This window comes from Daphnia pulex, chromosome 11 (assembly GCF_021134715.1).
Source record: "Daphnia pulex isolate KAP4 chromosome 11, ASM2113471v1".
NCBI classification, from domain to species: domain Eukaryota; kingdom Metazoa; phylum Arthropoda; class Branchiopoda; order Diplostraca; family Daphniidae; genus Daphnia; species Daphnia pulex.
The window spans coordinates 3,526,494-3,554,493 of record NC_060027.1 but is presented as its reverse complement, the minus strand read 5'-3'; the positions used below and the strand labels follow the sequence as shown (position 1 = coordinate 3,554,493).

The 28,000-nt window shown below is 41.5% G+C and overlaps 1 protein-coding gene across 3 annotated transcripts; it reads left to right on the top strand.

Annotated features, from left to right (window-relative positions):
• The first annotated feature begins 11 nt into the window (after window positions 1-11).
• On the top strand, window positions 12-27,536 carry LOC124206965 (sodium/calcium exchanger 3-like). Of its 3 annotated transcripts, none has more exons than XM_046604194.1 (9): window positions 12-3,053; window positions 7,481-7,572; window positions 9,956-10,098; window positions 12,401-12,503; window positions 14,360-14,467; window positions 14,743-14,901; window positions 17,440-17,611; window positions 23,880-24,076; window positions 24,239-27,536. In XM_046604194.1, exons 1-9 carry the CDS (start codon window positions 955-957, stop codon window positions 24,244-24,246), a joined length of 3,081 nt encoding a protein of 1,026 aa, XP_046460150.1. In that variant the 5' UTR covers window positions 12-954; the 3' UTR covers window positions 24,247-27,536. The 3 variants fall into 3 exon arrangements, with proteins under 3 accessions (XP_046460150.1, XP_046460151.1, XP_046460149.1); XM_046604195.1 differs by lacking the exon at window positions 14,743-14,901 and adding an exon at window positions 15,577-15,735 and having other exon boundaries at window positions 178-3,053; window positions 24,212-27,536; XM_046604193.1 differs by lacking the exon at window positions 14,743-14,901 and adding an exon at window positions 15,577-15,735 and having other exon boundaries at window positions 179-3,053.
• The last annotated feature ends 464 nt before the right edge of the window (window positions 27,537-28,000 follow it).

The window sequence follows — 28,000 nt, the reverse complement described above, 5'->3', positions numbered from 1 at the left end:
GGGGACCCGTCACGTCGCCGCCCCCACACACACTCACACACACTCACGGGAGGGCGCGGCAGACGCGCTCCCGCCGATATTATAAGGTTCCACATATACTGTGCGATCCTGGTTGTGTCCGCGCGTCGTATAGTCCCCCCCCCCCCCACCCGAAAAAGCCCAGCACGACTAAACAGTCGACACCCCAGACCCAGTCGCTGTGTGGCCTCCGTTGCGTGCAGCTGTCGACGCTATACGCTCCGTGCCGGACTCTCTCTCTCTCCTCTCTCCCCTCTATCTCTCCTCTATCTCTCTTTGATTCTTTTTATTCAACTTGAATCATTCAAAACGTGAAATTCTTGTCAATGATTCAAATTTTATCGATTTCGTGACTATGTGGTGACACATCGACGAAATCAAAAGGAAAGAAAATTGAAAATTTTTGGCCAGGAGTGTGCACTGGACACTGGACATTAATTTTTTTTTAAATCCGCGCAAGCTATTATGGCCACAGGCTGAAAAGAAATCCAATTTCGAATTCAAAGTGCTGTTTTTTTTTTTATAATTTTTTTGAAATTCCCGCTCATTTTTTTTTAAGCGCGAAATTTAAATTTTTTTAAATTTTTTTTCGTTTTGTTTGTGTGTGTGACTTCAAATGGACTACTGGAAGGATATTTCAACTTCCTCCTGGATTTGACGTCGCCAGCTGGGAAAAATAATAAAAACGAAACTCTTCCGGACCGTCCGCCCCTTTTTTTAGCTTTCCCCCCCGCCCGCCCTCCTCCAAGTGATTTGTGTTGTCGTGCGTTTCTGGTTGGTTACGTATATGGTGCGTCTCTTTGTGGTGCAAGTGAGTGAGAGTGAGTAGTGTGCGACTAAATACAGTGAGCTATAATACCTGGAAATTTACAAAAAAAATTCAAACAAACCCCAAAATTAACTGGAATCCAGTGACAAGGTAGAATTTTTAATAAAATGGATACGACTGGGCAAGAGAAAATGGGCCAGCGGATGAGACGGATCCGTCCAGCCACCGCCACCAGCTCATCGTCAATGATAGTTGCCGGTTTGTTATTGACGCTGTTCTGTCTCCTGGGCAACGCCTCTGCCACTTCATCATCTTCCAGTCACCAGCAGCAAAATCACGAAATGAGTTGGGCCAACAGCAGCAAGCCGGCCGCACTGGAAGACGGCCAGTGCCAGGACGGACTCATCATCCCCATGTGGCGGCCGTACACCAACCTGAGCCTGGGCGACCGCGTCGCCCGCGGTCTCGTCTACTTCATCGCCATGTGTTACCTGTTTGTGGGCGTGTCCATCGTGGCCGACCGGTTCATGGGCGCCATCGAGACCATCACCTCCCAGGAGAAAGAAATTCGCGTCAAGAAACCCAACGGCGACGTCCAGATCGTCGTCGTCCGCGTCTGGAACGAAACGGTGGCCAACCTGAGCCTCATGGCCCTGGGCTCTTCAGCTCCTGAAATCCTCCTGTCCATCATCGAAGTCTACGCCAAGAATTTCGAGGCCGGCGACCTAGGGCCGGGCACGATCGTGGGTTCGGCGGCCTTCAATCTCTTCATGATCATCGGCCTGTGCGTCTACGTCATCCCCGACGGTCAGGTGCGCAAGATCAAGCACCTGCGCGTCTTCTTCGTGACGGCCACCTGGTCCATCTTCGCCTACGTTTGGCTCTACATTATTTTGGCCGTCATCTCGGTCGGAGTCGTCGAAGTCTGGGAGGGCATCCTGACCTTCCTCTTCTTCCCCATGACCATCCTGACGGCCTACATCGCCGACCGACGCCTCCTCTTCTACAAGTACATCTCCAAGCAGTACCGCATCAACCGGCGTGGAGTTATTGTCGAGACCGAAGGGTTCAGCAACCAGAACGACATCGAAATGGCCAACAAACGGACGGACGGACAGCTGGGCTCGCCCGGCGGCGTTGATAATTTGGGGATGAAGACGTTTGATGAGGAGGAGATGAACGACGACGTCAGGGAATTTGAGGAGCACCGACGCGAGTACATTCAATTGCTGAGGGACCTGCGCAAGAAACATCCCGACCTGGACATGAGAGCGATTGAAGCCCTGGCCAGGGAGGAGCTGGCCAACAGCGGGCCGAAAAGCCGGGCCTTTTACAGGATCCAGGCGACTAGGAAATTGACGGGCGGGTCGAATTTGGCCAAAAAGGCCATGGATCGAGCCACTAGCGACTTGTCGCAGGTGGTGGCCTCGCCCAGCGTGCCGGACTCGAGACTGGGCGTGTCGGAAGGCAAGATCCGCATCTACTTCGACCCTGGACACTACACGGTGATGGAGAACGTGGGCGAGTTCGCGGCTTCGGTCCGACGGGACGGCGGAGATGTGACCCAATCGGTCCAGGTCGATTACAAGACCGAGGACGGGTCGGCCAACGCCGGGACGGACTACATCGCTGTCCAGGGAACGTTGACCTTCCTGCCGGGCGAGACGCTCAAGACCTTCAACGTTTGCGTCATCGACGACGACGTCTTTGAGGAGGATGAGCATTTCTACATCCGGTTGAGTAACGCCCGTCCGGCCGGAACGGGTAACGGGTCGGGACGGGTCAGCCGCAGCGGAAGTTCCGTCTCCAACAGCGCTGGAAAGTACCGGCGCGAGCTGGCCCAGAGCGGTGGCGTCACTTCGCCCGTCAACGGTGAAGTGCCGGCCAACAATTCGTCGTCGTTGAGCGTCCAGCAGCAGCAGCCGGCCAACGGGTCGTCCTCTTCGGCCGCCACCCGGAGCTTGAGCGCTCCGGCCATCCAGCAGCAGGCCGGTTCGACGCTGTCGGAAGTGGACGTTGAGCTGGTGGCCCCGTTCCTGGCCACGGTGATGATCCTAGACGACGACCATTGCGGCATCTTCAACTTGGCCGATAAGGACGTGGAACTGGTCGAATCGGTCGGCACCTACGACGTCAAGGTGCTCAGGTGGAGCGGGGCCCGCGGCCGAGTGGCCGTCCCCTACCGGACCCTGGAAGGGACGGCCAAGGAAGGCAAGGACTACAACACCAACGTCGGCGAGGTCATCTTCGAGAACAACGAGATCGAGTGAGTTACATTGAATTTGAATTTTTAATTTGAATTTTGATGGTGGGAAAGAGAAAAACAAAATCAAAATTGTCCAGCATCCACCGGAAGGAAAGAAGTTTAATGACATGACGTCATTTTCATCTACTTGTGTATTTCTAGAAGGAAAGAGAAATAGGAAACAATTGGCTCATTTGATTTTAAAAAATGAATGAGAAGGGCCAGTGAGGTACGTTAACGAGTTTGATGATTTGGGGTCGGTCGTTTTCTTGTTCATCCATTGACGGACAAAGTCCGGGACACGTGGGTCCATCAGGTTGATCCTGGTGGAGGGAGAGAGACCCAGCAGGCGAATTAATAATGGAACGACCCATCTAAACTATATATGGACCCCTGTTGGACGACGAGAGAGTCTGTGCTGTCATCGCTGATGGCGTGAGATCAAAGTTGCTGGCGGCTGGGCCAACAAAAGTTGTAGATAATAACCGGCGTCATAATAAATAGATATTTGATGATGGCCAAGTTGATATGAAATCAAAAAGAAATCATCTATACTATAATTCGATGTCAGCCATTTTGATTGGCTGCTCATTTTCATACATCATCTGATGTCAATATTTAAAGATCTTTTGTATTGTACGTCCGACAAACGGGTGTTTTGGCTTGGTCCGTTTGCTGGAACTCAAAGATAATCATAATAGGGTATACATACATAATACGGTCGGCATCCACCAGCACCAGTCACGGCCGGCTGGCTGAGCTGGGCAATCAAAAGCGCAAAAGAAATCGAGAAGAAAAAGAAAAAGAGAGCTATTTAACAAACAAATAGCCTATACACACAGCGCACACACACACCGCATGTGTGTACAAATATACATCGGGAGAATCCGCAAAGGCCGCGAGCGGCCAGCAGCAGACAGATAAACCAGCAGCAACCATCTCAACAAAAAAGAAAACTTCGTCCCAGCACAGCTGGTGTATAAATATCTCTCTCTCTCTTTCTTTTCTATTATACACACACACACACAGCACAGCGCACAGCAATAACTTGCGTGTGTTAAATGGGAAAACTTAATTTTGATTGTATTAATGCCATTAGACATTAGATATTATTATTGTGTTGAGGCCGTCTTATATAAAATGGCAATGGTGTAAATTTGAATTTCAACGGAATTCAAAATGAAAGAATGTTATGAGATTTTTTGGCAAAGAATATTTGGTTATGCCTGCAGGTGCTGTATAAAGGGGGGGGAGAAGCCAGCGAATAGCACCAACTGAAAATTCCATCAGCCAAAAGAGATTCAATCATTTTCGCTTTCAGAACAGAATAGACTGGCACTAATTTGAATTGCCGGGATTCTTCCATCGATATAATTGCACGAAATTAATTTATTCAGAAGAAAAAAAAAGGGTAATAATAATTGAATCAAAAAAACGTTTGTCATTCCAATTCAATAAAGAAAAGGGGTCCTCCACACTCTGACGTCATTGCGAGTCGAATTCTAATGCTGCCGAGTCCATTATTCATTTAGATTTCTTTTGAAAAAACATATCTCGAAAAAACACAAAAGAAAAATAAGAATATGCGACATGTTTAATCAATCAAAAGAACGTACATACATACAAGTACACCAACAAGACGTTGCTGCCTATTTATCTGATTAGATATAACCGGCACCTCCCACACTTTTAATGTCTCGCCCTTTTCTTATTGTCCCACCCAAAATTCATTACAGCGCTGCTGTGTATACACGTCGACTATATAATGGAACGGTTCAACACAGTACACACTAAGAATCTATAAGAGAAAAAAGTCTCAGACTAGAATAAATATATCGAGCGCATCACAGCGCACCATGCAGAGCCGAGCCGCGACGAGAGAATATATTATTGGATTAGAAAGAGTTTCGTTTATGACATCATCGGCACGCCGACAACGCCGGACAGCGTGAAAGAGAAAAAGAAAAAAAAAGTGTCAAAAATAAAAAAATAAAATAAAAAAAGAGATAAGAAAGAGAAGAATGTGTACATAGACAGAACTCTGCTGTTCATATATCTATTTGTCATATGTGTTATATATATAAGGCTTCCTTTTCTTTTTCGCTATACATAGACTGTACTCGTACATAGACGACGTGTACTTTGGATGGTTTGTGCTATAGCTTTCTTGGTCTTCTTCTTCTTCTTTCTTGTGACCCTTTTATTTGATTTCAAATAAGTTCTGGTGATCCCACAGCTGGTGCCCAGTTGTGTATACACATCACCCTTTATAGATGTACTATGAGGGTGTATACACACACAGGGTCCGAATCGAACCCTTCCAACAAGAATTGCGATAGAATGTCGAAAGAAATTCCGTTTTTCTTTTGGGTTTCTTGATTGGAAATTTTAAAAAATAAATGAATGAAATGGGTAAAAATATTTTCTTTTTTAAATTTTCCGCTTTTATTTTATTTTTTTTAAATTCCCCGTGTGGTTGGCGAGAGGCTAAAAAAAACCTAAAAACTATCGTTGTTGGCCGCGACCAGCAGCAACAACCCCACCACCACCACTACCAGCAGCAGCAGCAGTGAGTTTATTTTGGTTGAGGTACACAGAGGAGTCGGTGGAATCTACACATGTTCGTCTCTTTTTCTCTTCTCTCCGCGGTGTTGTGTGTGCTGTGTGCTGTGTGCTGTGTGTTGTCGTCGTCATGGTAACGACGCCGGTGTCGAATATCAAATGCCCGGAAAAAAAGGGGGGAGGGAATGGGTAACTAGAAGAGGAGGAGGAGAAAATAACCGTTTTCTCTTCGTGTGTGTAGTAGGTATAATTGGTCTCGTCAGTTATCAAGGAGAAAGAAGCCGCTCAATTTCCAACAGCGCCCAATCAGTTGACTATATCTAAGATTTAATTTCTATTTGCGCAGTCCCTTTTTCTCCCCCGTGATGATTTTGAATTCTTATATTTTTATTTCCATCATCCGGTTGTGTAGAATCCAAGTTCCGGTGCAGTGTTACTTTCTTTATACGCCAAACTGATGCTTGGAGCCAGAGCGATGAGCTGAGTCAGAAAATAGAATAACAAACCCCCCCTATATACATGTGTGTGTGTGTACACATAGACAGAGCGAGTCCGTTTCTCTTATTTCGTTCCTATAATTATCCAGCGCCAACAATTTGACATAGTTTTTTCTCTCCCGCCCGCCGTTCATTGAAACGAAACGGGCCAGCAGCGCCGTCATCCGTTATATAGCCCAGCAGGCGACAGATAGACACTCTCCTATTATATACAACAAGAGAATGTCATCAATTTCTATCATAAGAATATATAAATAAAAGACCAAATGTCTATCAAATATAATAATCAGCTTTTTTCACTGCTGCTGTTGAACTCGGTTGGCGTTATTATTTGATGATGTACGTAGAGGAGCAGAGCCGAAAGAATTGACTTGTGCATTTCGGGTGCGGGTGCTGGTGTGCTGCTGCTGCTGTGTATTATATGGCTTCTGCTGCAATGTATGCTGGCAGCACACACGAGAGGGGGGGGGGGTTAGATATCTCTCGAGCCTATTAGACTGCTGTATAGAACCTTGTGTGCTGTGTGTACCCGATAGACTTTGGCTCGCACCATAACCCGTCTAAATGGGATTGGCCATATCTTTTTTTCCCTTTTTTTCTTCTTCCATGTGTGTGCTGTGTGCTGTGTCCTGTGTACTTATATTCTTCTTCTTCACGGCAGCACAACTCGCCCATCATATCCTATACTCTCTAGCTCGTCGCTAGAGTAGGTACATATTGATTTATCGGCGAAAATGCCAACAAAACAAAAAGGGAATATGTGGAGAAAAGGTATGTCTCTAAAAGTATAAGAAGGAGCGAGGAGGGACTCAAAGAGGTTTTGAACATACAGAGAAGAATATGAGCACAGCTATAGACCAGCAAGGCTCATTACTCGCAACTATATCCGAAAAGGGCAGCAGATTGTAGGGCTGCACAATGTCTGGGACTTTGTGCTCATTTTTGTACATCGATATTATACCTGTTCTTATAGATGTATTATTTCTTTTTTTCTTTGAAAGGGAACCGTATAGACACACGAAATGATTTCCCAATATTTTTCGAACCGTTTACACACACACTCTGCTGGGCAGCAGCACAGCACAAGCTGCTGTGCTGCTGCTGCTGCTGCGCTGAGCTGAAAAACTAAAAATAAAAATGGCTCATCCGAGTCCCTCTCACTGCTGATCTATTTCCAATGGCCTTACCGTCCAACCACACATCAGTGTGCGTGTGCGTATAGGTCTTGGGAAGAAAACTTTCGTTCAGTAGTTTCTCTTGCTGCTGTTGTAGACGGCCAAACTGTTTGATATTATTTCTCCTAATATTGCCGAGTTAAATAATATGAAATGATTGATATGACGATGACGATTGATCAATTCTCTCTCTCTTTTTGATTTGTCTCGACAGAAAGTACATTTCACTGCAGATCCTCGAGGAGGACAGCTACGAGAAGGACGTGCTCTTCTACCTGGAAATTGATGAACCCAGACAGTTGGGAGGTAAATCATTCTTTTATACATTCATTTATTCTATCCATATTTCTCTTATTTTAAGGAAAAACCGAAAAGCAATCGAATGATTTTTTATTATTTGCCGTGTGCTGTTCACACAGCAGACATGAATATCTTATAACTAGTGTACAGTTGACGCTGCTGCTGCTGCTGCTGTTCCTCCGCGCTTTGCACTTTTGCCGTGAGCCCATCATCGCCGGTCGTTTTTGGGGCTTTATTCCGCGCATTTCTATTTTGTCTCTCTCGGTTCTCTCTCTTCTTTTCGGTTTCGTTCGGTTTCGAGGGCTTCTCCTATTTATTTCTTCGTGTACACACACACGGCGGCGGCGGCGGAAGCGGTGGCGGCCAGGGCACAGCAGTATAGCATAATAACTTTGGCATTCTCCAAAGAACCGTATACACACACAACAGTAGCTATTACTTATACTCGGCAAACATACGGTGCATAGTTCAGTATATACATACCCTAGAAATTCCCAATGAGTTATAATTCTAATTGGATATTAGCCGAATATTTTGCCTAATAAAAATAATAATCGAAATTCCCAAATATTGCACATTATTATATTATTAGGTATGGCGACAATAGAACTCCAAAGATAGAAGAACTCCACCGACAATAGAACCCCAATATTTTAAATTATTTTTAAAAATACCCGACAGTAGAACTCCACTACGCGACAATAGAACTCCAATAAATTCTTTAATTATTTTCAGGTTCGAGAATAGAACTCCATTGCAATTTTCATGCCCGACAGTCGAACTAAGAAATTTTAAAAAATCATTAAAAATATTGAGGTTCTATTGTCGGTGGAGCTCTTCTGTCTTTAGAGTTCTACTGTCAGCAACCCATCATATTCAGTTCAGACATAATATTTATTCAAATGGGTTTGGTTGCGCAATGGAAATCAATGCAGGGCGTGGCTATGATTCAATCAAGAGACCCCATAGAAATCGTGCAATCATACATCAATTTGATTGAACGACGAAAAACTATTATAGAGAAAGATTGTGCTATGCTCTATAAATATCTATCTATAATATACAGTTGCCAAAATGTTTCTATACATCACGTCACGATTCTATATACTCCCGTCTGGGAGGGTGTGCTGTATAACTCTATAGAGAGGACACGTCGTGGGGTGGTGGGTGGTGGTGGGCGAAGAATAGAGAGAGAGAGGTATACAGCGCACATATTAGAAGTCTCTAATGCACAAGTGAAAAATGATGTTGTCGCAGCACAACTCTCTCGTACATGTCTAAGGCTTCCAATTTTTTGGGTTGTTTTTCTATATATGCCCGCGACTACATGTATATTGTACACAGCAGCACGGCGGCGGCGGGTATTATCTAACACGTCACACGTCGCCTGACTAATCAACTTCGATTTTTCTGGCGTTTTCTTTTACTTTTTTTAAATAAATCTATTAACACACAGGAGGGAGGAGACAAGAGAGGGCGCTGCGTACATGTGGTTAAGTCTAATTGCATAGACAAAACGGCACACAGCAGCAGCTAGCGCCCATTATATAGTACATAGATATATATTGATTATTTCGTCTATGCAAATGATGCTGTGTAATAGGCCTATTATAATATGGCTCTGATGTAATTATTTGCATATAAATGATGGGGATAGACTCTGTGAATTTCATTTTGTGTCAACTTAATTTCCTTAACAAAAAGAAAAATGTTGGAGAGAAACTCCGCTCGAGGTCCCGAAGGATCAGCAGCGGCGGTGGCGTCGCCGTCGTTTCTATTTTCGGGATTCCCGGGGATATATAAGACTGATGTGTGTAATACAGTTCACACAGCACACACACACTGTGCGTGTATACATGTTGGATTATACCGTTTGCAATGTCTTGTTTTAAATTTGATACGAAAAAAAGAATAAAAAATTGATTTTCAAATTCAAAAAAAAATTGGCGGGAATCATTTTTACAATCGGGAGCGGCTATACCACGCGGGATGTATAGGGATGCTCTTGTAGATATTAGATTTGTCGTCATTTCTTGTCGGGAGAGCAGCAGAGATGTTGCTCTTTGGCCACTTAGCTTTCGGCGGCGCTAACGAGGATTAACGCGGGACAACAAACTCGACCGCACGCGGGAGATAGGCCTAACCCAAAAAATCACGAAAAGAAAACCAAGAAGAAGACTACTGTAGCCTATATGTATATAGCATCTATATAGTCATATACGGCCCAAAGAGACTATACATGTCAACTAATCAAATTAACGGATTTCTTTTCCATTTTCTTTCTCTTTTCCATTGGGTGTACGTCCGGTGCTGCTGCTGGTGGCGACAATTGACCATTGCCAAACTCGGACCACTGCGGAAAAACTCACGTTTCTATATACCAACACAGATACTCCAACGAGTCCCGATGGCCTGACCAATCGTCCGGCCGAGGTGCTCAGCTACGACCAGAAGGTGTCCCTGCTCGGCCGGCCCAAGCTGGGCGAAAACACCCGTCTGCAAATCCGTGTCAAAGAAAGCAAAGAATTCAAGGTACACATCACATCGTATAGCGTGTATAATACCTTCTCCCGCGTCTGTAGTCTATGTACTCTTTTTTGGGCTGAATGTCTATATCTTTCGTCTACTTGCGCGTTTGAGACAATAAGAAACGAACTAATAAGGAATGAACATGTAGAAGAAGAATTTCTACAAGTTACAAGAAAAGAAGACCTTCGAGGGCTGATGCCGCCACTGCTGCTGCTGTGCTATGTGCTGTGCAGTGTGGGCTTTGGCCTTTTGAGAAATATATATCTATAGATGTGTTTCACATATATATAGTAGTGTTTCACGCTTGGCCAAGTCTTTGACACTCTGCCAATGTTTGCAACGCCGGCCGGCCCAGCGTCAAGTCTCTCATGTACTGCAGGGACTGTCTATCTGTCTCTATAGGATATAGAGAAGCATAGCAAAGAGTGGCTATATCTAAGAGGGAGAGAGCAATGACAACATGGACATGTTAAATAAGTTAAAACCCCCACCAGCACCAGCACAGCACCGGTTCAACAAAGCCAAACAAAGTCCGGCTGTCTAGAGTTTTTTCGTCCATGCTATACAGTATAGCTGTGATGTGTGTCTATATACAACAAGCTGCTGAAAGTCTATTTGCTCTCGTGTGCGCTGTGCTATGCAGCACCTTCTATATATTAGATATACATGTGCACAATACATAATATAGATATAAGCTAATATATAGATGGGAAGAGTCTATACAAGAACGCAGCAAGACACGCGGAACAAACGAATCATGTGCTGCTCTCTCTCTTCTATAATTCCCCCCTCAAAAACAGAAAAAAGGATTCAAATTTTTTCGGGAGATATTAGGTATACAGGGGACTCACTTGACGTGTGACGCATACGTGTCAGAATTAAGGAAAAAGATATAGACCGGGGTATTATATAGCCGACAGTCGGGGTATATGAACTCTTTTTCTCTTTCAAATTTATTTCGATCGAAAATATCAAAATATATCTAATGCTGTAATATATACGGGTATTTTCCCGCGGGCTCGTTCACAGTTCAGTCGCACAGTCTGACTGGGCGATAATAAGCATCAGCTTATTGTCAAGCTTCCAAGTCATTCAATCGAAACGAGCCGCCAGCAGCGGCCCCATGCAGCTGAGAGCTGCTCTCTCTCCAAGGGGATACGCATAGCAGTGAAACGTATAGATTCAAGGCGACCCGCGCTATACTGCTGCTGTATATATATTTATATACACATTTCTCTGTGTGTGTGTGTGGACTTTTGTCCAATAAAAAAAGAAAAGAAAAGACCCATACACACTATAGTAGTATATACTGGGAATGAAAACAACAGCACACACATATAAGAATATATAAGAAAAGGAAGTTTATAAAGCCCCCTCCTCAACACAGCAGCAGCAGCACTGCGGAGCGCATCTTATAGACCGACGAGCTGCAGACGGCTGGTCTAAATCCGACAAGCACAGCAGCAGCAGCGTTGCTAGTTCCTTTTTCTTTGAGTCGCTTTAGAGATATATATATATATATATTCTTTCTTTTCTCCTGTGTATATATAAAATAGAGTTTGGGCGGGCTGGCTTGGAGCCCAGCACAGCCAGCAGCAGCTCTAGCATATATCTATGACTATATGCTATAGAGCTGCGATGTGCTCTGCGAAAATCAAATTCCTTCACGGTTTTTCTCTCTAGCCTATATATCGTCATCAGTCCGCCTTTATTATATTCTTCTTTGATCTTTTGGGTGATGTGCTTTTTGGTATCTGCCCAAGCACAGAGTCAGGGTCGTGTTCTGCTGCTGTGGCTCTGATGGACGCATGGAATTTTGATTTATTACACGTAGGCCAACAGTGCCTGATGCTGGTCATATAGACATGGTTTAATGATCATCTTATTCTTATATAGATCAAAAATCGGATAGCATATTCGAGTATATATTGAGATGACGTGCCAAGAGTTTCTTCAATCAGCTGCTGACTTTCCTCTCAATTAGAGTCTAGATTTATATATAGCTGCGATATGCACAGCATCACCAACGAATTCACAAAATGTCTGATGCTGATGCTCCTGTGTGCTGCCCAGCACTGATCATCAAAAGTGTTCGCTTCAGGCACTATGCTATACACGGACGATCAATCACGCGGGTCTATGTGCAAGGATAGCCTATTTGGTATATTGTTATATAGACGATCTAACTCGTGCTGCGCTAGCTGTCCATCCGTCTTATTCTTTGTCATGTTCTCGGTTGTTTTGTTTGTTTTATCTATTCATTTCTTTTATTCTAATGAAATTGTTGTTTTGTTTTTGGGTATAGAACACGGTCGACAAATTGGTGCAACGAGCCAACGCCTCGTTGGTGGTCGGATCTTCGTCGTGGAAAGAGCAGTTCATCGAGGCCATCACCGTCAATCCATCAGGTATATATTTATAGTTACAAGTATAATATAAATATATACAGAAGGAGGTCTATTAATAGAGTCTAATTATAATTCTGTTATCTAACGTCTAGCGCTCTATTTTTGGATATCTATATCGTTTTATTGTTCTTGGCTTAAACAAAGAATATCTATTTAGCTGGAGGATAGAAAACGCTGCCATCATCAACGCCTCGTTACGTAAGCGCCGAAATGTATTATAGGGTGCTGTGCAGGTTTATTCTGGGACCCATCATGCTGCTCTCTATATGGGTTGATGTATGTATAGAAAAGAACTGCGTTTGGGTAAAGAGAAACTCTCTATACAAAGATGTATCAATCAAGATATAATATAATAAAAGAAGAAAAAAGGAAATAGAAGATGACAAAGAAACGGAGTCTATGTAAAAAAAACAAGCGCCAATATAAATAGAAAGCGCAATATTTACCTATCTACATAAAAAGACGGGGGGGCACAGAAAAAAGGGAAAAGGAAATTGATTGAGTTTGAGGAATAAAGGATCAATTTAATAGTCCTGATCAAATTCGTGAATCAAAAAAAAAGAAAAAAGCTTCCTGCCTTTTTCATTTTTTTTTCTAATATTTCATTCTGTCTCTCATCGTCTCTCCATATTAGATATCCAATAGGACCAGCCTTTATATTATATAGACGTTCTGCTTATAAAGTGCTGCGCCAAATGGAGTTATAATATTGTTAGATCTATATAGAGAAGAAGCCGCCCCCGGCAGAAAGATGTGTGTGATGAAAAGCGGCAGTTCAGATACTACTCGTCTATCCGAATCGACTCAATCATATATCTTCCATGCTCAGCCGACATCACAGCTGCCGAGCGATTGACGCTATTTTTACATCTATAAACAGTTTGGCTGACATTTGACGTGAATATTGACATGCACGTCCAAAATTGAATAGATTCTATGCTGTCTAATAGCCTTTATAAGAATTCCAACGAATTCATTCATCTAGCGACAAAATCCACAAAATCTTTGCAGAGGTGTCACAGAACGCATAATTACAGAGTTGATGGTGTATTAGGTACACATACAGCAGCACAGGACGAGAGAGCGATTTCATTATGAATTCGCTGCTGCTGACGAGAGGAGAACTTTTGAATTGAGCAGGAGTCCATGTCTATAGATTATGAGCCCCTTTCGAAGAATGCGCGAATGTGGATATTGTCTATGCTGCTGGCGCTTGAATAGGCTTTTTAATTAAAGGATTCGCCCATCAGTCGTGCATGTGTGTCTACACACGACTATTAGTATATAGCTACACACGATGAGGTTGATCTCTCGTCTATATAACCCAGCGACCCGAACGTATATATAGATTTATTTATGTAAGGCCTTCGCTCATCTCCTTCTGTACAGAAATCTAATATGAATGCCAATTCATATGATTGAATCGGTCCATAAATATAGCTGATGTGAATGGTTCGTCTATCTCTTGCATGAGACTTGATTCACCCGGGAAATGGAAAAAGGGAACAAATTGCGGCGGGTGTGCTGATGGGGGGTTTCTGTCTGCTTCTTGCAGACGTCTTTTTGGTTGTTGTCCTTATTGGACAGAGGCACTTGTAGAGATTCGGTCTGGCGATGACGTGGAGAAATACGGCGGAATGAATAATTTGGTCGCATAGTAGTATATACGTATAGCCTATAAGAGAAAAAGCGCGTTCCGCATTTTGTCTTTTATTCGCTTTTATTCATTTCCCTGCGGAGTCTTTTATATTATATGTCTTATACAGGCGTTCTATTATGTGGAATGCGGAGCAGCCCAGCTAATATATATTCAGATAAAAATGTTTTTTTTCTCTCTATTTCATTTGATTGCACAGAAGATGAAGATGAAGACGGCGAAGCGAAAATGCCTTCCTGCGGCGATTACGTCCTCCACTTCTTGACGCTCTTCTGGAAGATCCTCTTCGCGTTCGTGCCTCCGACAGGTCAGTTGGTTCCGCTTTTCCAATTCTTATACATCATATTACATAATAGATGATCGATTGATTTGCATGCTGATTGATATTATGTATTGATGACGTGACTAATGCGCAATCGATTGATGATTAGATAAAATACCAACAGGTGCTGCTGCTGGTGATATAACCACGAGGGATTGAAACATATGTTATCTAATCGATTTTTCTTCTTATGACAAATAATTGAAATAATCTGTTTGAAAAAAAACCCACTTGCGATGAATTCTGTGTGTGTCTAATAGACATGTCGGACGGTTACGTGGCCTTCGTCGTGTCCATATTGTTGATCGGGGCTCTGACGGCCGTCATTGGCGACTTGTCGTCCCAAATGGGCTGCACCGTCGGTCTCAAAGACTCGGTCACGGCCATCGCCTTCGTGGCTTTGGGTACCAGCATCCCAGGTAGGCCTATACACACACGAAACCAATACATGTGCATCTACATGTGCATCAACCCAAAACCAGCAAGACAAATCGGAATGCTCATCGGGAGATTAATAGCCGGAGTCCCCACATAAAACAAATTAGAGCTGCTGTGCTGATGCCTGCTATATGCCCGTGCTGACTCTCAACCGATATCTCAAATCGAAACATATATAGTCACAGCATCTACATAGAACGGAATTCTAAAGATTCATAAAATGAATGTGAACTAATGTCTCAAATATTTCATTAACCATCCAGTGTTGCCATGCGACCATCAGCCAGCCTCTTTCAAACCAAACAAATCTATAGAAAATATCATATTAGCCAACCGCGTCAGCACCAAAACATACATGTTCTTTAACCTATATATAAACCTGCATTTTCATGTTATAGCCTATAGCATATTATATATAAGTTCCTAATTCCTATATAGACATCAACGAGATCGAGAGACAAAAGAAACATCATCGGAATGCCATCAAATGTTTCATATCAAATCAATGTTTTAAAATTAATTTGTCCAATTGTTAAACCTCCATTCACCTGACTAATATCTTTGGGTGTTATTGTCCTTGTGCTGCCCCTTTTTTTTATCCCGAATCTCCCTCTGATGATGCACCCGCAACACCACCAACGTGTAATCACCTGTAGATCGTATGAATGGGTGGCTTTGCTTCGTCATATCCATTATATTGATCGGCGTCCTGACTGCCATCATTGGCGACGTCTCCTCTGCCTTTGGCTGCTCGGTGGGACTCAAGGATTCCGTCACAGCCATCGCCTTCGTGGCGCTGGGCACGAGCGTTCCAGGTAGAATGTGAAATTTTAAAAGACAAAACAAAACAAAAACCAAAGCGGGCGGTCCGTCTTCCACAACAGCACATCGAAAAGACTTTAATTCTTTTATTTGTTTTCAATTGGTTTCATTCACGAATCGATTAAGCACTTGGCTTGTTTCTCATTTTCAAACTGGTTGGGTATAATAGTCTATTACATTTTGAATTAGATTATGTGTTACATAGAGCCGGGCCCTTTACTATTCATATGTTAGACTCTCTCTCTCTATATGTATATACTCACTAACCATCAATCACATGCATGGTGAATGCTGTCCGCGTGCTATATAGTACGGCCAAATGGTTTCCCAGTTAGACACACACAACACAGTAGAGAAACTGTTTTTATACATTTTTGATTTTTTTTCTATACAGAAAACTTTTGTTTTTGTCCGTCTTGTGCTGCTCTTTATCATGTATTTTTCTATACATATCCCCTTATATATAGGCTACACTATAGCAATACTTATATAGAGTCTATAGTACGTTTGCCCAGCACGCACATGAGCATGATGAAATGGTTTCGCCCGTAGGTCCTATATAGAATAGGACGACTTTCCCCATTTTAAATGTTATCAAAGAGATTGGAGATAGTAGATCTAAATGCACTTGCGGCTAGGATTGCGTGTCGTCAGTCTCTATCCCCAGCAGACACAAGAAGGGATTGTGCACAGTAATGTCTAGGCACACAGCACACGAGTGCCAAATAGGACTTTTGATAGATAAGCGTATAGAAACGTCTAATTGATGTGTTATTTAGCCACACATTCGCCTTTCTCAACGAAGAGCTTGATAAGAACGAGGGCCGCAAACGAGCAGCTATTATAACATCACATGGAACGTCTTTTTGGCTCTCCGCTGAATAATGGCGGGTCGTTAGCGGCAGCAGCTAGCAAGCTATATAGCTCTCAGGACTTTGAATTTTTCACGGGAAAATCTGGGCTGTGCACTGCACGCGTCGTGTCATCTTGAATAATTCTCTCAAACATGATTAATAATGATGAATTATTCAGGGTATATATTATATTGCCAAAGGGACGCAGCACATTTTATACTATATAGAAATCGTCGCGAAAAACTTCTTTTCATACAAATTGGACAACTTTGTGCGAATGTATAGGACAAGCTGACACATCAACACAAATCCTTTTTGATTTCTTAGATTTCCTCTGAAAGAAAATTGGAATCAAACTTGTTTCGGCACCTTTTGTGCTGTGCTGCTTTGAAAAGGGAAACGCCTTAGGGTCCAATCTATATACTTTGGGGAATAGAGAGAGAAAGCATCAGCTCCCGAAAGGGTTCAATTCAATGGGGAGGGCCTCTATTTTTCTTCTATTTATCCGAATGTCCTTTTTTTAGATTTTTCAAGTTCACCTTTTTTATTTGTCACGATGGAAAAGTTTCCTTTTTCGATAGTTTGGGACAGTCTATATAAAGCTCACAGTATAAAAGATTTATATAGGGCCTATTGTATATGTTATATTGTAGGCTATGTATACAAGTAGTTTATACACATGCTGCTGGACGTGAACTAACATGATTGTGCACTTGTTTCTCCCATTTTTTTTCTCTCTCTGCTGCTGTGATCTTTCCACTTTCCGTCGCTGGTCGCGCGACATTTTCGTTTGCTGCCGCTGCTGTTGACTTGGCCGTTTCCTGCTGCTGGGTCGGCCATCAGACATGTTCGCCAGCAAAGTGGCGGCCGCTCAGGATCAGTACGCCGACGCGTCGGTCGGCAACGTGACGGGAAGTAATGCCGTCAACGTCTTCCTGGGCATCGGCATCGCCTGGTCCATCGCCGCCATCTACAGAGCCTATCACGGCGAAGCCTTCGTCGTGCCAGTCGGAAAGTAAGAACATTACATACCTGCTTCATACATCATTATTATAAATGATAGTTAATATTATAGCGGCTTATACAGCAAGCTATACTATTAAATTTATAAAATTATTTATTCTACAATCGGCATTGAACTAAACAATCCTTTTAAATGGTGGTCACTGAAATAAGAAGTATATAGAGGCCTGGCTACACATTATATAAAAGCGTTATATACCCTATAGATTTATACATAAAAGAGTCTGTCGGGATATAATATTCACGCTTCGATTAACTTATATACATATTTCCGAGCCATATAGCTCTCTCTCTTGTGCTGCTGCTGCGCTGTCCAGATTCCTTTTTTGACACTCTATATACTCGTTCGTAAAGAGATATATACTTGTGTATGGAGAGGGGGGAGTGTCACATCCATTCGACTTGGTTGCACCCCAGCAGCAGCAGCAGCACTTGACGAAGAAGAAGACGAACCTTATTAGATGCTGTTGGATGCAAAGGTTCTCTAGCTCTATAGCTCTCTCGTTTTTCTTTCAATTCAGCAGCGACGTTGGACCACACACAGCACGAGAGCTATATAGGTTGCGCTGACAGCCTGTCATACAATTCCAACGCCTTGAAATGATGTCGAGGGGGTAGAAAAGGACGCGTGTAAATATAGACGTCGTTCGCCGGTGCGATCAATATGTATAAACATTGATGGAAGTAAAAAAAAAAAAGAAATAGACATTTATAAATAATAGAATGCATGGTGATTGCTGGGGCAGCATACTATACTACCCTGAGAGTTTATATTATATGTGGCATGAGGTTTTCATCTCCAACCATCTAATTTATTATTTGATGTATACAAACCACAGCAGCATCTGCATATTATATATTGAGCTATATACATGATGCACGTAGAAAATAAGAATATATTCCCCAATGACCAGCAACCGTGGCAATCTCATTCGTTTATTCCTTTTTTTGGAATGGGCCGCGGAGACGCTTGTGAGCATCACGCTTGACAGAATCAGCGCGCGGGAGCGCAGCAGTAGCAGCCTATAAAGGCAAGCGCACTAGCCTATATAGCAATTTCGTCGAGGCTGCTGCGTGATATATGTTGTGTTGTACCCGGTGACACACTACTATATCTGGAGCACCAGCACACACACGCACAGCCCAGACTTAAAACTTTTTTTTTTTTATATAAAAGATAGATATAATCGTCTGTGATGTTCTGCTGTACATAGTACATTCATCAGCGGTTTGATAATAATGAGGCCGAAACTTTATAAAGACGGCCCAGGAAACGACAGAAGTATAGAGAGAGAGAGAGTTTTGGCATTATATTATTGACATCATCAAAAACAGGCTGCTGATGTGCGCTGCTGGGAAAGCTAAAAGACAAAGTTTCGTCATTATACATCACACAAAAAAAGAAAAAGAAAGAATTATAAGGAATTTGTTCTGGTTTTCATTCGAGTTGCTGGGAACGTATAGAATATAATTATTCACATTTATTCTGGCGTGGAGAATTTTAAATAGAAAGAGTTATATATTCAATATAGGCCTACTTTGCACATCACCGCTGATGTCTATAATATATAGTCGGTATTTCCTTCCATCGTGATTAGCATGTATTATAGACGAAAATAGGAGCTGTAGAGCTACCGCGGGAATGTATAAAAGGGGTATATTTAATATATGGGAGAAAAAAAGCGAGAGTGTACAGCCTGGGTCTTATATTATTATATCGTGGTTGAAGGAAGCAGCAAGCCAGCAATAGAGCTCCACTGTGGCTGCTGCTATATAGCTGCTGCTGTGTGTTTAGGCCTACAGGGACCAATATATAAAGACGCTGGTGAAATATATACAGAAAGAAGCCGCCAACAGAGGCACATTGCGCACGAATTGTGTTAGCTACTGCATGCTGGAATTTATATTTAAGCAAAATAATAAACGTCTCGCCTCTCCTATATAATACAACTATATACTTTCTTATGAAAATCTAACAGCACAAAACGAAAATTGAATAATATGTATAAGAATAAGGGTATTATGTATAGCCTATATAATATTAAGACATATTGAACGCATTATTTCCGCTTGGATCTAAACGGCGAAAATGTATTTGAGCCACATCATTCACAATAACCCGACCGAATAATAATATGCGCGCGCGCTAGCTGAATATGTGACGCGTCAAGTGCTGCTAAATGGTTCATTATGCATTGACGATATTCTGCTCAGATAGTCCGCATACACGCAACGCTGATTGGCAACTCTCTCTCCCCCCCCCCCACCCACCCCTCTTATATTCGTGAGATGTGCATCAGCACAGCAAAAGTCGCCCGCGCTTTCGGTCGTTGCATAATTTATATCATTTGCTGCCGCTTCTGCTGGCTGCTGCTGGCTTCCAGCATCATTATATTTCCCCTACTGCTGCTGTACATCTATAGAGGGACATGTGTTGTAGGCCTGTATATGGGCCTATAGAGCATCCCAAATCTTTGAACTGATGAGGAATAATGCCCTGCTGCATGCCAGGCGTTGCATAATAGAAAGATATGGCAGCAGCATCGTGTTCTATAATACATATGCTTCATAGTTGATCTGTCAAAATGGATGACAACAGCATATAGATGCATGTAGGCCTATAGGCTATGCTGATGGTTTCCACAATACACAGAACATCAGTCTGTGTGATGATGAATAAATGAAAGCGGGGGTTGGCAACTCCCCAGAATCTTCGTACACCCTGGTCCACCCTGGCCAGAATCTCCCTATCTCTCCTCTCATAGAATCTTTCGGAATCTCTAGAATCTCTCTAGAATCCCGAATCTTCGTACACCCAAGTTGTGAGTTGCCAACCCCCGAATGAAAGTGTATAGGCTTCTGTGTATTATGTAGTCTGTTCAGAAAAGATAGGGCCTATATGACTCATTTGCTATACACACAGCAGCAGACTTTAATCCTCCATTGTAAATGTCTTGTATATAGGCTATACAGAATATTTTCACCGATTTTCACTGATGCTGGTCTCGTGTTTGAACGATTTATATTATTCGCCTGCTGCTGCTGCTGCTGGCACCAGTAATTTTCCAATAGTCTTTTATAGCCTACATTTCATGCAGAAAATTCATCTGCTTGAAAGGCTATAGCTTCTCTCGTGAGCTTCCTATATTATAGTCTAAATATTACGCACCAGCAAACAAAAGGAAAGGCAAATGATGTGGCCACAAAACGAGAAAAATTAAGCGCTTTATTTCTTGCATTGTACACTATAGCCTTTATATAAAGAAAAAGGAGAGCCTGCAGCCCATACAGCATTATATATACTTCTAAAAGATATAGATAGCTATGTGCGTGTGCAATTTTCGTTTGAAATATTAAAACGAGGCGCTCCTGTATACATAAATGAGATATTACTCAGCTGATGCCGCTGCTGCTTCTGTATTACATATTTAAGCTGAATATCCACGTATTAATTACTTGGTTCCATTACAATCTTCTTCGCCACAGCTGAGACCGCATATTAGGCCCTATACACACATCCTATAGGGTGGTATTACACATTTATTGTTAAACAGTTTGCAATACTGCCTTTATAGATTTATAATATATAGACTATAGTACGCGTGTCACAGTTTATAATATATCAGCAGGCAGTGCTTATATGTGACTCTTGAATCGATACATGCGGGCACCCACGCAGCAGTATATACATCAACGTGTTATTATACATATTATATACCTCCTCGACTAAATATTACTATAACAAACGGCTTGTCAGCAGCAACACAGCAACAGCTATATAGAACATGGAAACGAGATATATAAACGTACGTAGATGCGCCTTTTTTAAGGGTTGCTGGTGATGATGGCGTTGCCTCGGTGATGATGTGCTTTTCAATTCCTATTGGCAACCAAAATGAGAGAGCACAGCACCCAAAACCCGAAATATATATATAGTACTTAGATATTATATATACGCTGTGCATGTGTGTGGTTGTATGATGTTTCTCGACAAACTCGAAAATACATATATAGATATATATTTAACGATCTGAATTGCTGCTGCCGGGCGTGTACATATATACTTATATAGATATATTAGACTCTCTCTGCTGATGCTAGTCGTCGCTTAGCAGAAACACTTAATAGACGTTTGCCTTTTCATCGGAGAGGGGAAACAGCCCAGCACGACGTGATCGATTGCTGACGTTCTTCTTATTACATAGTATACATATATAGCCCATAGAAATATATAGAGGCGAATACCCTTTTCATGCGCACACAGCTGATGTGTGCTTTATAGTTCTATACATCTGCAGAGCTAGTTTTTTTCTTCTTCTTCCAAATGACTTTTATATCCGCGCCATGTCGATTGATGTTCTCCTTTTCTCTATATTTGCTGGCCTATATATAAAAGATCTACAGACACTTTGTCTCTTTTGAGCCAAGTGGAACGAATTTCTTACACATATATAAGAGAATCATATCAACTGGCACTCTCTCGACTGCGATCTTTTCAGAGTCGCCTTTTGAAATAGATAGGAAGCTGTTTTCATTCTATAGGCCTACTAGAAAAGAAATCTATAAAGTTATCAAGTTTATAATATATATATAATCTATATGGGTTCTCTCTATAGCTTGAGACTAGCTCCCTCCGGCTCCTTGAATCATGCCACGCCAAGGATCCCGTCCAAGTTCCATTCTTCATCTATACAACGCTGGTCTGTCATATATCTTCAACGAGAAGAAAAGAGAAAGAGATAGGATAATAAATAGGATAGGCCCTATACATCTTATAAGAAGCGAAAAACTATATGCGTTGAAAAGAAATGAAAAGGAGAATATCATTATCTCTACAGCGTTCCAGGAGAGTGCCCGCTCATTCTTTTCTATCTAGCTCTCCATTTGTCTTATTCAAAATAAGGAGCCCAGCTTATAGCTCTGCCTTTTGTTCTCGACTTGAAGTTGACTTATGCACTTCGTGGAACTGCGGTGCTGTGCATAGTCAAGCCGTGTCTATTTATGATCAAACTTTAAAGAATATCTAAACTGTTGACTCTCCGCGCGCGGTTCTTTGAAAAAGTCAAGAGAGAACTTTGCGGAATTATCTCTAGATAATGTATAGATCATACCGTCAAAGTTTCGGTGGACATCCTTGCTGTGTGGGCTTTGTCAACCAACAAAACAACAAGCCAAAGAAACTGGAAACTAGATTATAGAAACATATCAGCAAGGGTTTAAGCAGTGTATAGCAACCAGAAAAAAAAGAAAAGAAGCAGTAACACAAACTTTATTGCTTTATATAATACATATTAGATTACGTGTTATGTATATCCATATCCGCACATGCTGCAGTATACAAAAATATATATAGAACATCATCAGCATCTACACTTCCTTCATACATTCTAAGATGCTTCGTTATCCAGCTCCTGTTCAGGAGCTGCTATATAGGCTTTTTGGGTGTGTCTGCTGCTGCGTATAGTGTATGTGTACACAGCAGTAGAGATGGAGGCGCGTCTCAAGTTCGTTGATTAACTCCCGCGAGAGTTTGGAGACGGCGGCGAAAATCCGTCACCGTGCTCCTGGATTGGCTCCTTATATATATATTCCCTCTCTCTACACAGCAGCACACACTATATAACCGAGAATGTGGAACGACGAGGACAAAGGAAAACATTTGTCAATGCTCAGCTGCTGCTTCGTTTCTATCTACTATTTCGTTCACTATAAGCTCGATCCTTTCCCCATAGCCAGCTCCGGCCAGCTCCTTGTTTCCTGTTCACAACAGGAGCCGCGTATAGGAGCACTCAAAGGATCCACGCGCTCGAGTTCAATAACTCCAAGCACGTCTTCCTCAAGTATTATATCGTATATATGTATATGTATATCCACAGACTATAAAATAAAAAAAAGAGAGCCGGAAAAAAAAGTAGTATAAATGCTATATGGGTGTCGTATAGCACGTGTGCTGCTGCTAGGCCAAAGCACTATCGCGGGCGTTTAAAAAAAGGGGGCGACGTGTGTGGGGGAGAAAATCGATAGCTCCGCAAAAGCGTGGAATAAAAGTAGATATATATAAAGCTGGTGCTGCTGGCCACAGCATGTGTGTTATCTATACAACGGCCCGTTGGGGGCTTTGATGCTTAGGCCTTTGCCGATATGTGATTCTATGTAGCGTCGTCTCTTATATGTGGAATGCTGCAATGAAGATATCTATATACTTATTCTCTTATTTCTCTTTCTGTTGCTGTATCGGAAAATCTTGATGGAACACATAGTCTGGGCTTCTCGGTGGTGCTCTTCTGCAGTTTGGCCATGATCGCCTTGCTGGTGATGATGCTGAGGCGTTCCAAAGCTATTGGCGGCGAGCTGGGCGGTCCCCGAGGTTACAAGATAGCCACCAGCTGTTTATTCGTCTTCCTCTGGCTCTTCTACGTTCTCATGTCTTCGCTCGAAGCCTACGGTTACATCAACGGTATGTATTGAATAATATCTGGACACACAGAAATCCAATCGCTTTGATAGTAGACACAGCTGATTTACTATAGCTAGACATTATAAAACTTATTTCATTATCGGATAATAACTGTCGCATTTTCATACATTTTAGTATGACAACCTCTGCTATTTATCACAGGTTTCTAGATATCTCTGTATAGCAGATGTATAGGAAAAGATGTGCGGACCGCCAGAAAAAAGAAAAGAAGAAGATTATATACATTAAGAAGACGACCGAGATGCTTCCCCCGGCACATTTATAACAAAACGAAAAAAGAAATCCTTATAAACATTTAAAAAAACCGCCATCATCTCTTTTTTATGGAAAACATTTTTTCAAATCTTCCCCCCATTTTTGTTTTTGGTCGATTACGACTGATGATGTTTCCTCTCTTTATATAACTATTATCTCTTCCTTGCATTTAAAAAATCCTCATGTCTTCTTCGTCGACAAAAGATATCCTCGCCCATATATTAACTTAGACTTTATATTCTTTTCGGTTATATATCAATTAATCGTAGCTCTATACAGCAAGCAGCATCTCGTGTGAAAAGTTATACATCACATATAGAAGAAGAAGAAGGAAAAAGAGATCATCATAAAAGAACTCGTCATTCGGCCTAGATATACAATGGCACAATCATCGGCTATTTGGCGGGATTTACTTTAAATAATACGCTCGTTGGAATTTGATTTTACAATATCAGGATGACGAACAAGGATATAATAGGCCTACATACCAAAAAAACGATTTGCATTCAACAACACTCTCACATTTATTAGATATCATCCCGGACATGATATACAAGAAGCTGTACATGAATTTAATTCAAAGAAATTCAAAACCCAAAGAAGAATAAGAATTTTTTTTTCTATTTTTTTTGCTGTTGATTGCCACGCGATTATCAATTGAAAAGGAAAATGGGAAAAAATGTCTCCTGGAGAAATTTGAATTATGCTGCCATTTTTTGTAGATTCTTCCCCCCCAGGGTTTTATATAAATAGAAATTGGTGGGATATCAATTCGGTCGGTTCAATAATTTGACCACTTGTTGCTGTGTAAAATTGAAGGAAAAATATTTCTCAAAATTCGTCGTCATGTATGTCAAAGGACATAAACATTAGACATAATTGACTTTCCCCCTCTTCCTCCTCCCTCAGAAATTGGTCTCCATTTAGTCCTCCCTTTTTTTCAATTTATTACCTCTAAATATAATTATGTTATTAGTCGAAAAAAAAAATTATCTGAATGAAAAATCGAGATTATTGTTACGATGACTTTTTATTTGTTGTTTTTTTCGACCATTTCTGTTGTTTGTTTGTCTCTATATACAACTGCCTTTAACAACAACAACAACAACACACACACAATCTAGGAAAAAAATAATTTCTTCGATTATATAATTATTATACTTTATATATTACATGTTGAAATTTCCCTTGGTCGATTCTCCTTTTATATAGATATCGCGCCAGCCATCAGTTGAGTCTTTTGATTATTATTATCCCACATTTTGGTTGTTTTTTTTCTGTTTTGATTTGTTTTCAAGTTGATTGATGTTTTTACGCCATCATAGCAATTCCTCCTCCATGGGTACACGCGCATACACGCGTAAATTACGTCATAGATATCCTACGTATATATGCGAGAAGTCAAGATCAAACGAATCTAGGAGCTATTGTGTAGAAAGTAACGCGCTCTGCTCCTCACCACGTCAGCAAAGAAAATGTAAGAAGCGCGCTTGTTATTTCACACACACATTTCAGACAGAATTCTTATAGCTACACACACATGTACATGTTCAAACGCGAAAAGGCAAACCTAATAACCTATAGCAACACCAGCAGCAGCAGAGAAGAGAAGCCGTTAGAATATTTGTTGAATCATTTCGATTATTTTTTCACTTTTATTTTAATTTTTAATTTTTGTTTTATTGACGTAAAAAATATATAGGAAGTATATACTATTATATTCCCCCTCGTTGGCGTACGCCTGTTGTTGGACACGAATCTGTTTTTATTTCGAATTTTTTTTTTAAATTGAATTATCATCAACCAAAAGAAAAATTAAGAGAAATCAATAAGGGCCAAAAAAAATCTCTGTGTGTTTCAGCAATTTTTAATTAGAATTTGTTGATTCTCGTCAAACCTCCCGAAATGTTTGCATACATTTTTTTTTAAATAGGCATGCATTGTTATTACATCAAATACATGAAACAGAAAACCTCAAACAGATTATAATATCTTTCCCTCAGACTATAGATATCTGTTTTAAAAAATATTATTTTGGCTTTTAAAACAAATGAATTAACTTCAACAGGCGACACCAGCAGGCCTGGCAAAACATCAGCAGGGCGTACACTATATACAACAATATGATCGAATTATGTATAAGGCGGGAATTATATACGAGTGAATAAGACGCGCACACACGATCAGTTAATATTATTTACAATTCAGCAGTCTACATACAACAACATCCTATTATTCTTTTATCTTATTCTTCATTTTATTTGATTCTTACATTTGTGTTATTCGGTTGTCTGATTGTTTTTTTTTCTTATTTTCCACCTGATTGCATTGGCCCAATATATATACATCTGTTGTTATGTTTTCCCTTCTTTTCTTTTCTTTTCTTATAAGTTATATCGATGTTTTTGTTTTCCTTTATTTCATCTCCATCCCAGCTCCTTTTGCGATGCGATCCACCCGTGCTCAGCCATCCGCAACGTCTGCTGCTGCTGTGTTCCTCCGCCGCCCAAATCTTATAAATATCTTCGGGGATGGATGTTTTCCTTTTATTGTCAACTCGACAATAATGACGATGAACCGTTTTTCTTTTATCAACTCAATTTCCCCTTTCATCAAGAAAAAAAGGCTCAGCATCGGAATTTTCCCAATATATTGCTAGGCCGAAAGGTTTTTCATTAGCTATACATCTTATGATGTGGGAGAAATTCGATGAATGTTATTTTTGATTGAGTTCTGATGATGTCGTCATTCGTATCGAGCCCATATCGCTATAATAATAGAAATGAAATTGACAAACTGACAATTTTGGGATTCGAAATTCGATCGCTATAAATTCCTGTTCAAAATGAGCCCCCAGCAGCCAGAGAACTATATAGTTATGCAGCAGCTATTAGCGTGAAGGGTATAATATCACGGATCAGCGCCGTGCTGCACATTTGACAGTCAAATTCAAATCTAGAAAGAGGAGAACGAATCCAGCCAAAGACGCAGGGCTCACAGCCAAAAACCGTCCCGACAACAATAAATCCCAGCAGCGTCGTCCCCATTTTGCAGCGCTCGTCTTTCGCCCATCAGTCGCCCATCTCAGAGGACGAGAGAGATAGTATAAAAACAACGCAAGCGCCAGTGAGAAACATGTATAAAACCGGGAGGGAGAAAAGAAGATTGCGCAAGGGAGAACAAACAAAAAAGAGAGATATAATAATACATGCATTTTGCGCTGTGCGGGTGAGCGTCGTCAAGAGCTATTACTACTGAATAACATCAGCTGATGCTTATATTTTCTTCTATTATTCTCTATTTCCCTTCTTTTCTGATTCCCCAAGTAGAATTTTCTTAGACTTTAATTTCTTTTATTTCTCTCGAGTTTCTATATGATGTATATCCTGTAGATTATGTTGTTATCATTATATTATATACTGTACCATATAATTATCGATTTTATTTCATTCTGGACTGCGGGGAAAACAAATTTTGTTTGAATTTAATTTTACTTAGATGTAGACCTTATAGGTTGGGCGAGAGTGTGTGTGTGTTTGTTCGCGTACTGTATGGTATACACTATACACATATAGTTGGCTGCTGCTGATGAGCGTGAGGCGTATGTGTTTGGGCTGTGTTTGTCAGGGGGGGGGGGCGGCTATTATA